Here is a 20,654-nt window from a genome sequence, read left to right on the forward strand (position 1 = left end):
TGGTATGTAAAATAGATGCACTAAGAACACCTACAGTATGACAACAAGTAGCAGGGTAATTGCTGAAAATGAAGTCTTTTCTGCTATCCCTTCTCTTCAACATCTGTTGTTCCATATGGAGTCATAAATATTTGCAACAAAATAGTTGAAGAAATAATCTCAACATTAATAGGGAAAAGCTGAATCCGCGAAGAAAATTGAAGAATCTTTTTTTTTTTCCTTCTTGGCAAATTCCTCCTACCCATCCTCATCTGACACTTTAAAATCTCAGTAGAGGAATAGTCAGACTACAGTGATGCTTAAAAATCACCATGAAAAAAACCCTTTGTGAATGTTAATAGGAGAGTTAGCTGAGAACAATTTTATAACCTCCTGATAATGACCATGAGGAGGATTTTGTTTATTTTGTTTCATTTCCCCCCTTTCTTCCATGGCACAGTAATTTTGCTGCTAAACTTTTATTGAGTAGTTCACATTATTTCACAGAAATAATCCTCCTCATCGTGGTGAGGAATGACAAGGTTACTATTATTGCCTGAACAAAATATTTACTTTAAATTGCCATATGGAAAATGCACATCAATAGTTTTTAAGTGTCTCTTTAGATTAAGAAGCATTTTAAAGCACAGAGCAACTTAAAATATTTTGAAATCCAGATTACCAAAACCTGCCTGAGGAGCAGCTTGTAGGAGAAAGCAAAGATATTAATAACACAGACAAACAAAAAATTGTAAATAATTCTGAGTATAAAAAAAAGCATTTTGAAGGCTCTTTATATATTAGGAGCTTTAGTGGGAGAACTTAAGCTTCTCCTTAATGAGCAGAATTTAAAAAGGAGACATCAGTTGTATTTGTTTTTCTTAATGTGTACAGACTGAACTTTAGACTGAGGTTACGTGCAGTGAAACTTTAGTTCTGATGTTGAGCCAGTGAATTGCTGCACTTTTTAGTTTTATTTTTCACTATTATTGCAAACCAACTATCTCATCTAACTCAGGTCTTTGTTTTTAAGGCTTGAATTAATAAAATATTTTCAGGTGTTTTTACTGCCAGTGCCATATGAACATCAGAGTATATTGTAAATATGTTAAGTTATAAATAGATATAATTTTCTGGGTTATTAATGAGAGTACACTGATGAAAATGTCAAAGCTGTATAATTATGCACCTCTTGATAAAGAGTGCACAGATAAAGACAATTTATAAACTGTAATTTCAGCCTTTTCTAGTGAAATTTTAATTTCTCTGCTTTTTGCCGCCTCCTTGTATTCAAACCTCAAGTGGCAGCTCTGTGATGTCCTTTGGGAGGACACACCCTTGTCATTCCTGAGATCAGGAATGGTGTCCAGGGGACCAGGGCAGTGCTGTCCCCTGTGCTGGCACTGCTGGGGCACCTCCAGTGCTGGGGGCAGCTCGGGGACCCTCCTGAGCAGAGGGACATTGAGGGGCTGGAGTGAGTCCAGGGAAGGGAAGGGAGCTGGGAAGGGGCTGGAGCTCCAGGAGGGGCTGAGGGAGCTGGGAAGGCTCAGCCTGGAGCAAAGGAGGCTCAGGGGGGACCTTGTGGCTCTGCACAGCTCCTGCCAGGAGGGGACAGCCAGGGGAGGCTCTGCTCCCAGGGAGCAGGGACAGGAGGAGAGGGAATGGCCTCAGGCTGGGCCAGGGGAGATGGTGGAAAATTCCTTCATGGAAAGTGTCCAACCCTGGCACAGCTGCCCAGGGCAGTGGTGGAGTTCCCATCCCTGGTGGGACTCAAAAGCCATCTGGATGTGGCACGTGGGGACATGGTCAGTGCTGGCCCTGGCAGTGCTGGGGGAACAGCTGGACTCCATCATGACCTTACAGCTCTTTCCCAACCTCAACAATTCCATGGTTGTATGGCCTGCATTTCCTGCTGATAACACTGAAAAAGTTTTATAAAACACTTTTCAGACAAAATGATTTCAGAGTGCGCAGATGAGAACCTGCTTGGACACAGATAAGTGGAGCATAGTTGATGGTACCATTCTCTGATTGTTTCTAGAAGCTTTTAAGACAGCTTGGAAATGTATAGGAAATGTGTATTTAATTGTTAGATACTATTCTCAAAGTGAAGTTTTTCCTCACAAAGCTCAGTAGTGAACAAGGCTTGTATCAGTCACTGGGAAACGAAATGAAATCTGATTTAAAGGTACTGCACTGGATTAATCAGCTGCTCCTCAATTGCATTCATTGACCCCATTCATTCAGGGGCTGTAATTAAGAAAAACAGCAGTGACTTTAAATTTGGCACCTGAATCACAAGGTTAAAGCACTAAATTTCTGCCTGGTGCCTGGTTTACAGGAGACATCTCTTTTCTCACTGATGATCAGGAGTCTCAGCTCCTGGCAGAGCAGCAATGAGTGAGGGGGAAAAAATATAAAGGGAGGATTTTGGAAGTTATGAAGACATGGAAGACAGATAACCTTGTCCTTGTGGAATTAGAAATACAAAATACTTGAAATAAACAATGCTTCAGATTACAGGTTTTCATACTTGTTTTGCTGTAAAAGAAAAAAAAACAACCTGGCTTCTAGTTAAGCAATACAGAAGTAGGCAAGATTTAAAATTAAAATAAGTCTCTTTCAGAAAACTGATTTTGCAGTCAAAAATTAGAATTTTAGCCCTAATTATATTAAAATACCCATGTTTGGACACCACCTAGAGCTGGAAGTCAGGGCACCTCTTGCCACCATGAAGATATATCAGTTTGGATGATTCTGTCAGGTCTTTGGGCAAATAATGTTATTTCAAATACATATTTTACTTTCAGAGATGAGTCACACAGACAACCCAGCTGATGTTGCAAATCCTCTGCTTTATTTTATTAAAAGACAAAGAGGTCCATTAGAGTATCCAGGCTGTTCTGTAACTATGGGCCATTAAATGTAATCCCCATCACTCAGGTATGAAACTCAAAGAATTACAATTTTAATAAACCACTTCAGTCCCTGGGTTTCTAAATTTTATGCCACAGGCAGGGAAAAGGAGTGACCCGGCCACCATCTGTGTCCAAAACCATTTTCTTATCCCTGCCTGAAGGGTTTCTGAGATCAAATGTCTTGGTTAGTAACTAACAGGTTAATAACTCTAAATCCTGTATCAGTTGTTTCTCTCTCCTCCATATGCCATGTATTTATTTAATGTATGAGTTATATTCTGTGAACTCTTGGAGGTGAATAATGCTCCTACAGCTCCAGGTAGATAAAGTTTTTAAGTACATGAGAAGAAATAACTTGGTGGTCTAACCAGTGTAAATTGTACCTTTAATATTTCTCCCTTGTTTTGAGAGGGATGTGGCATTTCAAGTGGATCAGGGCTGTGACTGATGGGTTTAAAAACATGCCTTCTGAAAGAAAATAAACCAGCTGGCAAATAAAAGTGCCTGTTGGTTTGGGCCGTGCAGGGAGCAATTCACGTTCCCCACGTTCCCTGAGCTGTGTTCAGTCTGGAGGTTGATGCTTCATTTGCCAGTCCCTGTTCCTGCAATTTAGGCAGAAGACAGAAGATGAAATACTTAAGCATATTGAATTAAGAGCAAGAAACTTCCTAGCAGATTTCTGTGTGCTTTCCCAGGATGATACTCCATTCACTGTTAGTGTTTACTGTGTATTTCTTTGCTCTGCAGTATAATTCTTACTTTCATCTATTCATCTGGATGTCAGCTAGAAATTAAAATGAAAAGACTGCACTCTAAATGGATTCCTGAATGCTTTTATAAAGCATGGCAGGTTTAACAAACAGGCTCGATAAAAGTAGTTCCCACTTTGCTTCAATAATCAGAAAGGTTGTTTGTGTCCTTGGTCAGACTGGAGCTGTCTTGGCTTTATTTCTTGCTTATTCTGTTGTATTGTATATGTGAGTGCAGCTTTTAGCATTTATATTTTTAGTGGTGTTTAAAATCAAAATCCTTAAATCAACATTATTTTTTTTCCATTAAAGAGATGCATTTGATACAGTCCCCAAGAAATGCTTCCAGCACATGCCATTTTTAATTGCTTTACCAATTATGATTCCTCAAGTCTAGCTAATAAATTTCTGCCTAACTGTGCACTTATTCAGAGCATGGGCAAGATGTAGACACCGTTCAGATGTGAAGACCTATTACAAGATTGAAATAGATTTCTAATGCATTTATCATTCGTCTTTGCAGAGTGTGATTTCAATCAGAAAAAAAAATGATGAATGGTTTGACAGTTTCCACCCATATACGCTAAAACATAATATGCTGCTTCTAGTTTCAGCTATTACAGACTTTAACATGCAATGTGACCTTGGTCTGCAAAGCATGTTTGGTTAGCACAAAAACTTAATCATAAGAAGTCATAAGTAGAATCCTTCTTCTTTACTGCCCTTTTTCTGGGACTTGGAAATTTATTGCTTCTGGGACAGGTAGGATATGAACAATGGGCCAAATAGAGTCCAGGGTTATCTCATCTGTGTGAAAACTGCTGCTGAAAATCGATGTGACCTCTGCTACACTGTCATCCCAATTCCCACCCTCTGTGTCCTATTTGTCTTTTGGTAGAAGCTTAGATCTGTGTGCTGTCTCTATGTGTCTCTCTTGGGCCAGATTATCAAAATGAATCATTGCCTGCATACCTCTTATATTTCTATTTATTTTCCTGGTGTTGACTAGGTCTGATGAAATATGATTCTTTTTGCATTTGATCCTCACTGCAGCAAGCAGCACCTAATTTAGCTGTGTCTATCTCTTTAAAGAAGAGTAATACTATTTTGAAACTTCAATCTGCTGTACAGTAGCATTACAAACCATAGACCATGCAACCTGTCTTCACAGTCAATAGTAATTTTCCTTTCGGCCAATTTAATGTTATTACTTTCATCTCCAAATAGCAGAGATTTCTAGAGGTGTTAGAGCAGCTCCAGTTTCGTTATGCATACTTCATGTATTGCTTTCTTTTTCAAATGCCACTTCTGTTTAGTCTTTTGTGACTCTGTGGCTTTGCTGTTATTTCTGTGTGGCACCATGTGTGACAACTGATCAGGTTATTTTAAAAACTCTGCCACTGATAGATTTGAATATGAGCAGTGGTGTGTCTGAATCAGCACAAACTTCATGGTCTGAGTTTGTTACCTGAGCTGGGATTTTTTTAATGGATCACTTCAATTCCATCTAAGATGCCATCTCTGAGGACATGTGGAGGTTACTGGCTTTTGTTATTAGTCCTGAAAAATCATTAGGAAGATGTTCCATTTAATGAACTCACAGAGCAAAGACAAAATACTCCCAAACCAGAGATTTCAATGAATACTTGAAAACTGCTAATGCTCCTTGTTTGTTGTCAGGTGGATGCAAAAAGTGCAGCTCAGTGGAGGCTCCTGAGTGTGTTACACCAGAAAACAGTGCTGCAGTGGAGACACCCTGGGTTAATTAGTTGTCAGATTTTTTTTAAAGTTGTTTATTCCTTAAAAACAGGAGTGGAAGAAGGAGACCTTTTAAATATGGTGTGGTCTAATTGTAAATTCAGGCTTTAATATCACCAAGGCACTTGATAGATGAAACTCGGGGGGCTGGCTGCTGCCCTGGGTGAGCACTGGCATCAGGAGCTCATGGCCAAGGCAGGGATCACAGGCTTCCCTAAAAGGGAGGTGCTGGGCAGAGACTTGCCATGATTTCTGCAAGTACAGGATCATGATGTGTATATAGATATAGATAGATAGAGATAGAGATAGAGATAGAGATAGAGATAGAGACTGGAATATTGCACAGAAGTATTTCTTTAGCATTTCAGAGTGAAAGAATTATACAAAGTTCGGCTTCAGACACAGCTAGATTTCAATTGTCTGGTTTTCAGAAATTAAAATGAGTATGTGGGAAGAAGAACTCACAGGGTACTGAGAAAAGGAGCTATATCTACTCTCCTAAAAGATCCTTCAGTTATTCTATTCAAAAATGGGAGTTCCTTGGTGATATTATTGACTCCTCACCGAATTGAAGGGATTCTAGAAAAAAACAATTTCTAACATTGTTTCTTTCTGGATACCCATTTCTGCTGTCTGTGCACAGCTTGATCTATACCCACACCATGTATTTGCAAGAAGGAGTGAAGGGGGAAGCTGCCAGGCCCCAGTTTGCTCTCTGCAGGAGATGCTCCAGTTCCAAGCAGTGCTGGCAGAGGGGATGGATGACTCAGTGGAGATTATTTACTGCTGAGCACAGGAAGGGGAAAGGTAAAGAAGTAAAGAGATGTGATACATTCCTTGATTAGAATTTTGCCAAGGTTATAGCAACAAAAAACGCACATCACAGAATGGCAAACATGATAGAATGAAGACAGGTCATTCAGGTTTAATGAACTGCGTAATACTGTTATAATTCTGTGGTATAATTCTGTAGAATTTGAGATATAATAGTCTGTACTCCATTACAGCTGTGTTATAGTCTCAGGGTATTGATTATTGTTCTGTACTATTTTGCCAACTTGCCTTGGCAACAGTCCCAGCTGCCCAAAGACTGAAACAATGTTGATTTTACTAATGCACTTGTATTTTGACTTCCAGATAAACAAAATGCTAGTTGCTAGAAATTATAGTCACCTATATTTCCAATGCTTTCTGATGTTGCTTTTAAACCTATCTTTACAGAAGAGGTCCAAATTGCCATTCCAATAATGAAACCAACCTTAGATAAAGTCCAACTGGCTGGACAGGCCTTGCCTCCTGGATTTCCGGCGCCATTTCTTTTTGCTGATGGTCTTTCATCAGTAGAAACACTATTAACCAACATTCAGGTAAATTCTTCTCTACAGGGCCAGGTTATGTCATGATAGATAACGTGTTTCTTTTGCACTCTTAAACAAGTTTCAGAAACAATTTTGTATTTGTAGTTTCTCATCTCTTTAATTTAATGTCATGCTTAGGTTTCCTCTCTCCCTGGCGTTATCAGTCATGGAAGGGTTTCATACATTGTATATTTGACTTAATAATTGGCAATATTTGAAATTCACCATTCTCATTATTCCTGCAGTGCTCTCTGCAGTAACTGAGGTGAGCAGAGACATTGCACTGTAACCAAATTAACCAAAGCTGTACTGAATGATTCCATGCCACAAAATTCCTCATAAATAACTCCAACATTAGCTACTTCAATGCCCAGTCGTGTTTCAGGTCTGTAGGTTCCTGCTTCTAATCTTTCTGTTTTCCTAGAGGGTGTAAAAGAAACAAATGGATGAATTTTGTCACTGCTGAAAGAAAATGGTGTTTTCAGATCTTGCATTTGTGTGTGTTTTAGGGCCTGCTGAAAGTGGCTGTGGACAATGCAAGAGTCCAGGAAAAGCAGATACAGCAGGAAAAGAAAGAGTTAAAGATGGAGCTTTGTAGAGAGCGAGAACTACGAGAGAGCTTGGAAAGGCAACTCACAGCTGAGCTGCAAAGCAGAGGTGAGTGAGTGAAAAATGGAGTTTAGGTGTCTGTGAAATGTATAACCCTTTGGTATTTCCAGCTGGTGCTGTCGAGGGCTCAGAGTTAACTGGTGTAATGCAGCAGTGGACCTGCCCTGGTAGTGAAAGATTCAAATCTCCTGGAACCAGAGCTAAGCACAGGTTTCTGTGAGCAGAAGGAACATGGCTGAAGGATTATTACCTGTAGGGCAACTGGCCCCAGAGAGTTTTGGCAGGTTCTGAAGAGGGAAGCTGGGGCAGTTTCATGGCTTCCAGGTGTATTAGCATCACTCTGCCCAGGTATTCCCAGCCTGATTTCTTCATTTGACAGCTTTAATTTCTTTTTGTTTCTGCTGGTATCCTCCAAGCATCATCAGTCCTACTGTGAGAAAGACATGGCTTTAATTTGGGTATGGAGGTGATTTTTGTCATTACTTCCCTAGCCCACATTTCTGCAGTTTCATTGCTGCTCAGTTTGTCTTGTAGAGAACTTCAGCACAACAAAATAGAGCTGTGAGAAATTGTCTGCCCAAGTGCAAGATCTGAAGCAAATAGTCCTAGATTTTTTTTTTTTTTGCATCAGGAGATTGAGGTGCAGTAGCACACCCCAAATGGGGCTTTCTGAGACAAAACCATGACTGGTTAGAAGCTTTTGATAATAATAGGCAATTAAATTGGTAAATCTGAATTTCTCGCTGTGCTGCTGCAAAGGAGGCAGTATTAGTATTCTTTTTAAAATTCAGATCTGCATCTGAAGGAAAGGAACAGCACTTCATGTGCCAAAAGCTACTTCTAGATTACATCCATGAAATCAGAAAGATAAAACTAGATAAGACCAAAAGTGGAGGTGCCTAGTCTTTTCTTCCTGTGCTTTTTGAATGGAAATTGGGTGTGTGGAGCTTTCTGCAGTGCCAGGTCTCACTAAGAGGCACCAAAGGGCACCTCTCAGTCAACTTGTGGAGGATCAGTAAATCCTTCTGAGGCTGTTAAATCGCAGTGAGTGTCCACAAATTTTGCATCACCCAGGTGTGATGGGACTGTACAACAAAACTGAGCTCCTTAGGACAGCACAGTGTGCCCCTCCTGAATCCCAGCTAACTCACCAAAAACTTCAGGTCATTCACAAACTTTGATAGCTCCTGACTTGTGAGAGAATTGCACCAATAATCACCATCCCCAGAACTGTTTGTCTTTCAGGTCACCACCACATGCACATCTTTATTGTCCTAGGAGTCCTGAGCTAGAACTGCACCTTTGCATATTCAACATAAACTAAATTTTTACAGTCTCCATCATCTGTTAATTGTGCCCTGACAACCATTCTTACACTGTATTTACATTTCAGCCACAATTCAAAAACGCTTGAAGAAAGAGAAGAAGGCAAAGAGAAAATTGCAGGAAGCTTTGGAATTTGAATCCAAGAGAAGAGAACAAGTGGAACAGGCTCTGAAACAGGCCACATCAGGTGACGGTCTCAGGATGTTAAATGGTAATGTCTTAGTTGGCCTTTCACAGTCAGCTTAAAATGATGTTTGACTGAGTGAGAAAAAAAAAATCAGATGGTGCACAGAGCAAATTTCAGAATAAACCCCCACAATTCTTTCCTGAAATAATGAAAAATCTATTTCAGGCTATGTGCTCTGGGTTGAGAATTAAAAAAATAAATAAGTCTGCAACTAGAAAAACAGACAGAGCAGTTTACACAGAGATGACAAGAAATGCTGAATATATTACAGAGAAATCTGTTACAGTGCCAGCTAAGACAATGTGAAATTTGGTTCCTATAAGGTTCTGTGAACTCTTCTCTCCCAGCAGATTCATTTTTAGAACTGCTGAGCTTCATTTCAAAAGCTGTTTGGCTGAAGTTTGCTCAGCCTCAGGACCTATTAAGTTTGTTAAATATGTATCAGTTTTCAGAGCTGACTGGGTTTTGAACACTTCCCAAAATATTCTTGTGAAACAAAAGCAAATCAGTTCATCTCCTAAACAGTGATTAAGTTCTGGCTATCAGGAGGATTTACCTTTTGTGCTTCAGATGATTCTGGCCAAACTTTAGAGCTTTGGTTTGAACATTTAAGACTGAACCTAGCTGAGATTTAATTAATTTCAGGTTCTGCAGCTAAGGTTTAGTCTGTGCATCCCTACCTGGAGTCTCTGCAGAGGCTCAGGAATCAGAGTGGCGTTCAGTCCCTGCTGCATTCAGGTGTCCTGTGGTGTGTTAATTTGTGCTGCCTGCTTTGGGCACTGCTAGAGACTGCAGAGTGCAAAAGCTGCCTGACTGCTGAGCAAAAATAATGAATTTGGCTTGTCTGGAGTTCTCAGCTGCGAGAGCTGCCCACATTGTTGTTTAAAGCCAGGGCAAGGCTGTGTGTGTGCCCTGGCACGGCAGTGCTCTGCAGGAGATGGGAGCTGGGATTTATCTGGGGCACCCAAGGCACATAAACTCTGTGAGTACGAGAGCAGCATCTCTCAGAGGCTCCTCTCATCTGCTGTTCAGAGCCCTGCACATCCTGGAAGCAGGGACTGGCTGCTGTCCCTGGAGCACTGGCAGTGGCCAAGGGGATCCAGGTGTGGATTCACAGCTGCAGTCACAGCGGGGTGGGGACAGTGACCAGGGACACTGGGTGGCCAGAGCCAGCAAAAAACCTTCTCCACCCCCTCCAGTGGACCAGACAAATTCCCAGACTGGATGCCACAGATAGAACCAGGACCTTGAGAGGAATCTAAGGAAAAACCTAAAATCCTTATATGCTGCAAGGTCACTCCCCTGGGTGCTGCCACTGCAGGGAAGCACCTGCTGCTCACACACCAGCCAGCAGCACCCAGCAGTTCTGGAAGCCACAAATCCAGGGATACCAACGTTCCAGCAGTGTGATTAACACACCTTTACATCTGCTAGTGTGGGCCTGGCTGCAGCAGTTTGATTTGCAGGCTCAGGTAGTCATATATATGTTAGTGCCTGCAAGAAGCTGATATTTACATGCTAATCTGATTGCACATGCAAATCAGGTAGCTCATTAGCATCTTAATCCACAATTTAATTGCAGGTACAATTTTATGACAACAAAATGTGAAGGGCTATTCTGAGTATTTTTAATTTAACTCTGACAGTCTGTCTCGTTTAACAGATGCTGTTATTAGTTACAGATGACTTTGTCATTTTTGGTATATACAACGTGTACTCTGAAGGGTTTGAGAAGAAAGAACCTTTTCAGATTGATAGGTCAGTGCCCTGCACTTGCCTTCAGAACAGGAATCTGAGTAAGGGAAGTCCTGCAGAATAGCAGACACTTGTAATTTTATAAGAAAAAAAAAGTATATGTGTATATCACATATACATTTATAGAGCTATATATGCACTCATGACACGTATTTCGTTTACACATTTATTGCTGAGCTATTGCTCTCCTGTAAGGACTGTACGTCTCAGGGTTGCCCTGCTTTCACTCAGGGCTCAGTTACTGCAGGGTCACCAGCAAAGCATCACCTCTGTGACAGATCCTGACACTGAGCTGAAGTGAAATGTGAAAGCAGCAGTGCACTTGTTCCCTGTTTGAGAAAGTCCAGAACAGGCTTTTGCACAGAAAAACCTCCAAACTGTAGACACAGCTTCCTTTCAGGTGTGGGTTTTTCCTTCCTGTAATTTCTAAGGGCTGTGTGATAAGGGAAGCAGATGTTACTCCAGGATTTGAGGTGCCATGGATTCAAATCACATCCCCTTCATGCTAATCCTTGTTGGCACAAGGTGGATCGTGGCATCTGTTCCTGTAACACCCTGGGGTGTTGGAGCCCCCGCCCCCACCCCAAGGACTGTGCAGACACAGGGATCACCAACATGAAATTAAACAGGTCCAGAGTGAGTGTCATGAGACTCCTTCTCAACTTGGGGAAAAAAAAAAAAGAGCACAGTCCTCTTTGGAAAGCTCTTCTCGGAGATCTGGAAATACTTCACATAATATGACAGCTGTAATTTGGGTTTGGGTGGTAACACATGCTCACACATCCCAAGCTGAGGTTGGAAATGCAATTTGCACAGTTCTTATCTGTAACATGCACTCACACAAACTGATACACACACCCCAAAACTGTTGCCTGGCACTGGCTATATTCTTCAACTCTGTAATTTGGAGGTACTTGGCTATATACAAGAGTATGTAGTTTAATATTATCACAGTTTAATTTCAAATTTTATTTTTCATGTGTCAGATGCCCTCATTCTCCAAGAGGATTTTGCAGACATATTATTACCACGTGTTGGTTATTATCTGATCATCAGACAAATGTGAAGCACGTTAAAAATAATTCACTGTGAGACCAGTAATGTTTGCACATTTTGGAAACAATTTACTACTGAAAATTCTATGAGGACCAAATGTTTTATGCAAGACCATGTTAACTTGGAGAGCACCCTAGTTTGCTATAAATATTGTTCTAAAGATGCCTGAGAGAGGGGCAAAGGGGAATGCATTAATCTTCAGTCTCCCATCTTTCAGATGCTGGAATCCCAGATATGGAAATAGAACACAACGGAACCCAACATGACAGTGCAGCCATGCAAGGTGCAGTATGTACCACAGCTCCTCACTTGTGTGCTTGTCATTAAAAATTAGCTTAAATCATTTTTATATCTTTTTTCATGATTTAAGATAAATGTAAATTACAGAGCTTCAGTTTGTTTTCCTGTTTGATACAGAAAACCTTTGTAAGAGCAAAGATCAGAAATTACCTTTACAAGATCAGAAATTAACTTTAAGTAGAGGTGATATTTAGATATTTAGAGGTGATTTAGAGGTGCTGTTTGTTTTAAAACTGATATTTATCTACCAAGACATATGCCCTTTGTTCAAAAGGGGTTTTACATATGCTTTATCATTTGAAATATTCTACCTCTGGTCTTTACTTACCTGTCAAGATTGCAGATGTTTTAAAAAAATGCATGAACTGTAAGTGAAAAAGAGCCATGTTCACATTATGGGCAGATGTCTGGTGCTACTTTTCCCTCACTGTGTGGCTGTGTGTAAGTGCAGCACCTCCAGGTATGGCCTGAGTGCTTTCCAAAGAGCAGGAAGTGAATTCTGGCCGCAGGTCTGGGACGTGAGGAGTTGTGGAATCCTCCTTTGGGGAAGCTGAGACACAGAGATATTCCCAAGGGATATTCCCATTCCTCATGGAAGCCTCTTTGAACCACACAGAAAATCCACAATCACCTGTGATAAAATCTGCTCTGAGCAATTTGAACATTGGAATTCTCTGATGAAAGTCCAACTTGCAGAGTTTTTCTCCCTTCAGTCCTGTGCCATGTTCATTCCAGACTGTTCAGTTCTGTGCTGGCAGCCTGCAGACAGCTGTCTCTTAGAACTGCTGCTTCTTAGAGCAATCCCACCCCTTCTCTTGCTTCCTGGAATGGTCATGTGCAGAAATCCCCTGTGCTGAGGCAACTGCAGACAGTTTGTGCAGACAGGAGAAGGGCTGCAGTGCACTTAGAGACACAAACCTCACTTGAGCATTTCTCTTTGGCTGGGGAAGGTTTGACTTGCATACCTCTGGTATGCATCTGTCGTCCATCTGCCATCCTTACAGGAAAGCTTTCAAATATTTTTACTGCTGTCTCTTCTTGTGATTTTAGATTCATATGCTCTGTATGACAGAGAAGGAGAATCACAGCTTTATTGTAATGCAGATATATACATCTGACATATGTGTGTGTATATACATGTGCACATATGATGAGAGCTGTGCTCTAAATATTGCAATTGGAAAATTGCTGCTGCCAGAAATAGTCAAAATATTGGATGAGCACTTGGGACACATGTATTTAAATTTGATGAGCAAAATGTTCCTTACATTTCTGATCTGTTCGTGGTACCTGCTGAGAGGAATGCTCAGTGCTCTTCCAGACAACTCTGAGAGTCAAAGGTTCATCTGGGCAGACTCTGGTAAAGAAGAGAAAGGTAATTTCACTTTTCAGTTGAAGAAAAACCATGACACTTGGCTCAGATGTGTCTTTACATCAAAAATGATTACAAATACTGTGAGGAAGGTGATGCACAGCCACTTTCAACGACCATTTACTTGCCTGAAGGAATCAAGAGAAGTTTATGTTACCTGTAGTTTATTAATACACAGGAAAGCCTTGTGATTTTTTTACCATTTTTACTTCATGTCGAATTTTTTTCATTCTTCTTTTTCTTTTAATCTGATCCCAACTACATCATCCCTTCAGTTATGAGAGGCTTTGGCTCAGGAAGTTTTTATTAGGCGTGGCCAAGGGGAAAGCTGGATATTCCCTGTGTTCAGTGTCCCTGGGCTCAGTGAGAGCAGGACATGGCCTGAGCTGCAGCCCTGTCCCTGTCCCTCCCATTCCCTTCCCTTTTCTGCCCTGCTGGCTCTGACCCCCCTGGCGTGGTAATGCTGCTTGTGGGGACATGTGAGGAGCTGAGCCACTTGGTCACTAAACACTCTCAGCTGATAAAAAGCTTTCTGGAGAACTCTCTGCGGAGCTTGTTTAGATTTCAAAGTGTTCCTGTCCTGTAGCACCATCTCTTTCATTTTTATTTATGCTGATACTGTAATAACTTTTTATTCCCTTTCCTTTGATAACCATTCGTGTCCCTGACAGCTCCTATTGCTGCGGCAGCTCTGACGATTCGAGCACACTCCCTCACTACCCCTGTCATTTGCTGCCTTTGTTTTTTGGGCCCTGGGAGGACAACACATGTCCCTAATACAAAGCTGTTTCCAGGCTTCCAAAATCTCTGTCAGTTGCTCAGAAAAAAAGCTTTAGCATCAATACAGAGCTTTCTTTTTCTGTTGTCAATAGCTCTGCTGGACAGAAATCTATCATTCACATAGCGCTTTTCCTTTGAAATTCAATTAGTTCCACTGCCAGTATCTCCTTAAGACGGTTTAAAGGAAAATTACAGAACTACTGCACAGCCACCTTTCACAGTGATTAAGTCATATCATATTTTATGCTCATTTCTTAAAATGATTTTATTAACACAAGCTGTTCATGTACTGCGTTTCTGATCTGCATTATAAATCTTTTCCATTTAGTTGACTCATTTTCCCTCTGCTTTGTATATTAATTGAACAGAAATTTCATGCAGATGAGACTTAAAACTTTTTTGAACTTTACAGTCTAATGCCTCCGTCTTCCATATCCCAGATGTAGTTCAGAGCTGGAGCTGGGAGGTTTTTAGCTGGCAGAGGAGATAAGAGCAGGTGATGAGCACTCAGACACCCTCCAGCTCTTCCTTCCACCACTCACTCCTGGGCCAGCACCACAGTGCATCAACCATTTTATCAGCCAATCTCCCTTCCACATAAAATAAACATACTGGGTGTCATTAAGTGCACCTTCAGATCAATGATTTTTGCAAATGACATTCAAGTACCATTCGAGTAGTGCATTTTTGCTGATAAAAGCAAATTAAATGAGCACAACTACAAGTGTGCTGATAAAAACTAAAACTGAACAGCAGCACCATTAGCTAACAAAGTAATATTTTCTCTTTACTGCTTTCTGCCATTTAGTTATTATCCTATTGGAAATCTAATTATAATCCTTTTACTCCCTAGTCAAACTTCACAGTTTTTGCAAGCTTAGCACTGACAAGTGATTTCATTACATTTGATTGCCCGCGCCCAGATTGACTTAACTTCACTCCGAGACCTAAAAGCCCTCTCAGTTTCTCAGATTCCCTGTTTGCACATTACAGCAACAGCTCCTTTAATTAATTAGCATGAACAGCAGTAACATGAACTGCTGAACAGAAAATAACATCATTTTATGATCGCAGGGAGACTTCTCCTTTTGCATGTTTATACCTTAGTTAACTTTTGTATTACGATATTTCATTGTTAGGGGATAGTGGAACAATCAGCAAAGCAATGTTAGCTTAAAATCTTAAAAAGTAGATGTTACGGTAATACTTGATAACAACAATTTACAAAAAAATAAAATTTCAGGAAGGAGGCAGCAGCATAGGCAGGCAGGCTTTTCTGAGGTGAAAATGTACTTCACTGTGCCTGCAACAGGAGGGTGACCCAGGGCTGCTGCTGCTGCTTTTGTTTGTGACATAACCTGGCAGAGCTTCGGCACAAAAACTCTGAGGTTACCATGAATAACATTTTATTTTTATCTGACATGTGAGTAACATTTTATTTATTTATCAAAGATGAAGGACTGGTGTAGTTTGGAACGTTTTTTGGGGTTCATTATGGAGAGAGGACTTCAGTTCATTGTTGTTCTGATCTAACCACTGAGTTCTCAAATCCAAGCTGCTTTCTCTGAGTCTTAGGCCTGTTGTTCTTCTGCCTGCCCGAGCTGTGTTCTCTCCCTAGAGCGTGTCCTGGTCTGGAGGCTGTGGGTTATTAAACCCCTGGTAGCTGCCTCGTGCTGTGTCATTGCAGAGTTCCCAGAAAAGCTCTCTCAGAGCTCCTGTGCAGCTCCCAGACTGTCACTCCATGCCCACATGGCCACGTGCAGCTCAGAGCCGCCCCATAAGGGCTCACCAGGAGCAGGCTTTACAGGGACTCACTGCAAATCCTGGGTTTATTTCAAGTTTTTTTAACTCTCTTAACATGGATGAGGAAATACTTGACAGGGTCAAGTCAGCTGCCTTACACACAAAGTAAGAGGGGAAGAAACTCCTGCCCAGCAGCACTGTGGGTGAGAAGCCCTGCAGGGTCAGGCTGGGAGGAAGGAAAGGTTTTGGTACCAACCCCAGGGGATGCCCTGGGCTCAGCCAGCTGGAGATATCCTAGAGGGCACCTCTGATATATCTGCACCTCTTCAGGGTGGAGAGAGGCCATAGGAAAGTGGGAGAGATGAAAACAAACCAATCCTTGTTGGTACTGCTGCTCACAGAACCATTTATTGACCGTGTTCTTCCTGGGTCAAGAGGGAGCTGTGCCCTGCTCTCTCACTGCTCAGTTTGAAGGATATTTGTGGATAAAAGAGAAGTTTTGCTGGACAACTAAGCAGACAAAGAAGTAATTTTTACTTGTTATTCAGCTGAATGATCAGCCCAGATCCATCTTCTTTTCCTGGTAGTGAAGGGATCCTTTGCTGAGTTTTGGTCATTGCTCTGGTCCTTATCCACAAGCAGGGCCTGGATTCATTCCCCTTCCAGGCAGGCAGCATTCCTGTCTGCTAAGGGCTGTAGGGAAAGAGGGGTTTTCTGAGGGATGTGATCCTTAAGAGAAGCAAACTAGTTTTGTCTGATTTTTTTCTTTGTACGAACTAAGGCACTGGTTCAAACTAATTAGCCTCAGCTTTGCAAGTTAATTTATTGTTACAGCATTGCATTTCCCATGTGTTGCTTCCTCCAAAGCTGAGCTTGGCTCTGATCTAACTGAGGTGCTGTTTACCCAGCCTGGGAAGGGTGGAGAGCTCATCTCCTGTGCAGTTGGACACTTGTTTTGTTTTAAAGTAGTTTGGGGAAATAAAACAAAATTCCCAATTTAAAACAAAGATCTTACAAAGGATTCAGAGATGTGGAATAAGCTCTGAAAAAAAAAAATTAAACATGAATAAATATGGAGATGGTGATTATTGCCTTTGGATTTGTCCTTTATGCACCCATTAAAACCTTGTAAGAAAAAGATAAATGATGATATTGTGGCTAAAAGGAGTGCAAGAGATGCACCTACCCTGGGCTAACAACTCAGAGAAGAGAATGCTATCCTGAGGGAAAATTCCCATTATTAACACAGACAGTGGCTCACCAAGAAACTCAGAGATCTTTACTTGTCTTATACATTGTGAAGGGGAAAAAAACCCTCCTTTCTAAATGTCTTGCTTATTAAGCCAGTCATGCATTGCTCTGTAGGCTGTAAAGCAGTGTAACATGCACAGGGGGCTCATAAGCATATTTAGTGTTAGGGAATATCATTTATACAGTTTTTATATTGTCAGTATTACCCCTAGAGAATGAGATTAGGCTTTAAACTACTGTAAATCTACGCTTTTGCTCACCTTTGTATAATTTCGTTTTTTAATAGAATGAAGCCCACATAAATGAATATTTGATTAAGGGATAAACCTGATAAAAGAATACATTTATTGCACACAGATTTATTCAAATCTTTGCTATATAATACAGTAAAGTGCTATAAAATGGTCTGTAGCTTGCAGTCAGCTGCACTGAGGAGATGGTGAATATTCTCCAGAAAAGATTAATTTGACAACATCACATTGTCTTCCCTTTGTAAGTGGGGGCACAGCTGCTCCCAGCACGTTAATTCCTCAGAGGTGATTGCTGTGTGACGTGGTTAATGCCATGAAATTCAGTTTATTGCACAGCAACAAAAAAAAGTATTTTAATTTCTGGAGAATAATTGAGGGTGCTATAAAAAAGGAAATATTTAACTATGCACTTTCTGTTCACTGATCAATGATGTCTCCTGGGTGGCTGCACTGGGCTTGAGCTGTGGCATTTACTTTTCTCTCTTACAGGTATTCCAGATATCTCCATTGAACTTTCCTTGAGAAATAAAGGGGATTGGAAGGAAATATGGAAACCTGTTCCAAAGTTTAGTCAGCCCACAGTACCCTCAATGTCCTCATCTTACCTTAATTTAAAAAAATAATACTTAAAATTTAATAGGAACATAAGGAACAGCCTCCACTAGGGAAGAAGCCGTGTGCAGCTTCCTAATGATCATGAGAAAAAGTAAAAAAAAAAACAAACCCAAACCACAAACAAACCCCACAGTGCTCAATCCCTGCATTTCTGCTGAACCCCCCCAGGCTTTAGTAATTCCCCACCAGGTTTAAAACAAGAATTTTCATCAGCCAATGGCCTGAAACTAATTTTAGTTCTTTCTTTGGAGGCTCCCAAATGTCCCTCTGGAGTTGTTATGTCCCTGGCTCTTGTGATCTTTATTTGTGCTTACATCCAAAATACGTATTAAATCATCTCAGTTTGGAGATTCTGAGCCTCCTTAAAACCACAAAACATTCAATTACTAATTAGCTGTTTCCTGTTCCTAATGAAGTGAACATGTCGGATTTGGATTAAAATTCAGCTACTGCTCTCCTCTGTTTATGGTTCCAGATGTTTTTGTTTTATCTAGGAGGTTACTTTGACAGCTACTGCTAAATGATAAATCACTCATATTATAGCTGAAATGCATTTTGAAATTGAAATGTGGCAAACTTGGAGATTGCTCCAAGGATCAGTGTCAGTTTGCAGGTCAATACTTGTTCTTTCCTTAGGAGTGCTCGGTATTGGCGTATGTAAAACAGTAATGGGAGAGATGTCAACATTATACAAAATGCTGCTCCATATTATCATTTTGCTATCATCTTCCAGATCAGTTCTTGCAGATTTAGCTGGGTGGATTCATGATTCATTGTATAATGAGCAGGAATATGGATTCTTGTTAGCTCCAGTTTCTGTGGGCATTTCAATATTTATTTTTTCTCTGGGCCTAAAGTTGCTTAATGTGAAAAATCACAGTTGATAGGTACTATAACTAGGAATATTTTTATGAAGTGCTTTTCTGCTTCATTCTCTAAATAAAGAAATAGAATTTTAAGAGAAATGTGGTGGTTTCTGAATGAAAGAACAGTTTTCCAAGAACAGATCCTGATTTACATTTTCTGAAAGCAGTGCAGTTTTAACACCCTGTTCCCTGGCAGGTTTTATGCAGTGACAGGGGTGTGTGGTAAAGCTGGTGCCTTGTCCCTGGGTCTGTCCCAGGGAGGCAGCAATCCAACAAGGGCTGCCTTTGGGAGAAAAGGACTGTTTGATTGAAAAAAATGCCTTAAAGGAAAAAAATCCAAATCAGAGTGTTTGCAGCCTGTCCTGAGCCATTGCTGGCAAACACCAGGGCAAGTGGTGGTGGGTCTTTGTCCTTTCTTGGGGGCTTGGCTGGGTGTTGTCACCCAGTGCCTCCTTTTCCTACACCAAACGTGCCCACATCATGGGCAGTTTAGTTTATATCACTTTTAGATCTGCTCATTTGGCTTGAGGAAAAAAAAAAAGATCCTCAACCAAGTGAAGAAACCACCTAAGTGTCAGTTAATTATAAAATGTTCAGCTGTGTAATTGACTTTTTTCTTCTTTTTTGTTTCCCTCCAGAAAACAGAACATACATCAAGCCGACCATTATGTACTGAAGGAACCACCTATTGCTGAAAAATGTATAATGACCACTATTTGAAGACTATATAGTTCCTGAGAAATGTCCCTTCCAACCTTTGATGCCTTCAGTACTGTGTGAGGAACAGGATTTGTAGCATGAAACTTGAAGGACAATTTCAAGCAATTTACTGTTGCTGCATTGAAAACTGCCGTATTAAGAAATACTGAGACTTTTTACAAGCTTACCATACCAAACCAAGCCTGTCACAACAGATCATTTTTAGGTCCCTGGAGATAGAAAGGAGTTTTAGTATTTTTAAGCACATACATCAATTATTTCCCCTCCCCACCCTGCCCCGAAAAAGAACTTTTTTTTTTCCTTAGGAGGTGGCTATTACTGAATAGCAATGGCACAATGATTTTAAGCCACAATGGTCCTCACTGGCTGTACATCATACAAGTCCAGTTTATCACTGAAACTGTTCAACATGGAGCTGTTTCGATTGTGTTTATAAATTAAGCTTTGTTTACTGAAGCAGATACTCGATATATATTACGTTTTAAAAAGAAATGTGTGTACATTTTTTAAAAGAACGATGTAAAAATTGTCCTTTCATTAGATGACCGATTCAAAAGTGTGAGCTAAACCCTAATAGCTGATGTAATATGAGGATTATAATTGATGCTTTTTTTTTTAATGCTCAGTTCAGCTTGGCTTTTGGTCTTTTAAGATGGAAAAATGAATATGCAGTAGAGTGTTAGATAATGGAAACTTTTAAGTATGGTTTCTCTGTTGTACCATATTAAGTTAAAGTACACATTCTTTGTTAAAAATGTTCTTGCTAAAAATACAGTATTAAAAAGTTTTTTGTTTGACTTTGGAAATCTTTTAAGATTTTTTTTGGACTGTGAATTCCCATAGTAACTGTACTAATGCAAACCAGTATTTTGCACTATTAAAAATACTTGAAGAAATGACTTAATAAAGAGGGTGGGTTGGTATTAAACATTTACCTAATTATTGTATGCTCCAGATTCTGAACTGTTAAAACTGAAAACAGCTGAAAGCTTCCCTTCTCAAAGCATGGCGCTGAAGGCTGGTTTGAGTCAGGTGGAATTAAGTGATCACCTGTTCCCTCT

The 20,654-nt window shown here is 40.5% G+C and overlaps 1 protein-coding gene across 6 annotated transcripts in view; it reads left to right on the forward strand.

The window, feature by feature from the left end:
* The window catches only part of DACH2 (dachshund family transcription factor 2), a 239,528-nt gene extending 219,177 nt beyond the window's left edge, over positions 1-20,351 (forward strand). For 2 of the 6 annotated variants that reach the window (XM_084213095.1, XM_084213096.1), the window contains exons 8-12: positions 6,626-6,771; positions 7,272-7,419; positions 8,765-8,908; positions 11,913-11,983; positions 19,512-20,351. In XM_084213095.1, the coding sequence (XP_084069221.1) occupies positions 6,626-6,771; positions 7,272-7,419; positions 8,765-8,908; positions 11,913-11,983; positions 19,512-19,568 (566 nt within the window). In that variant the 3' untranslated portion in view covers positions 19,569-20,351. The remainder of the gene's footprint in view (positions 1-6,625; positions 6,772-7,271; positions 7,420-8,764; positions 8,909-11,912; positions 11,984-19,511) is intronic. The other 4 variants (XM_084213097.1, XM_084213099.1, XM_084213098.1 and 1 more) reach the window with 3 other exon arrangements.
* Positions 20,352-20,654: the final 303 nt, after the last annotated feature.

This window comes from Fringilla coelebs (assembly GCF_963513975.1).
Source record: "Fringilla coelebs genome assembly, chromosome: 11".
Lineage (NCBI taxonomy): Eukaryota > Metazoa > Chordata > Aves > Passeriformes > Fringillidae > Fringilla > Fringilla coelebs.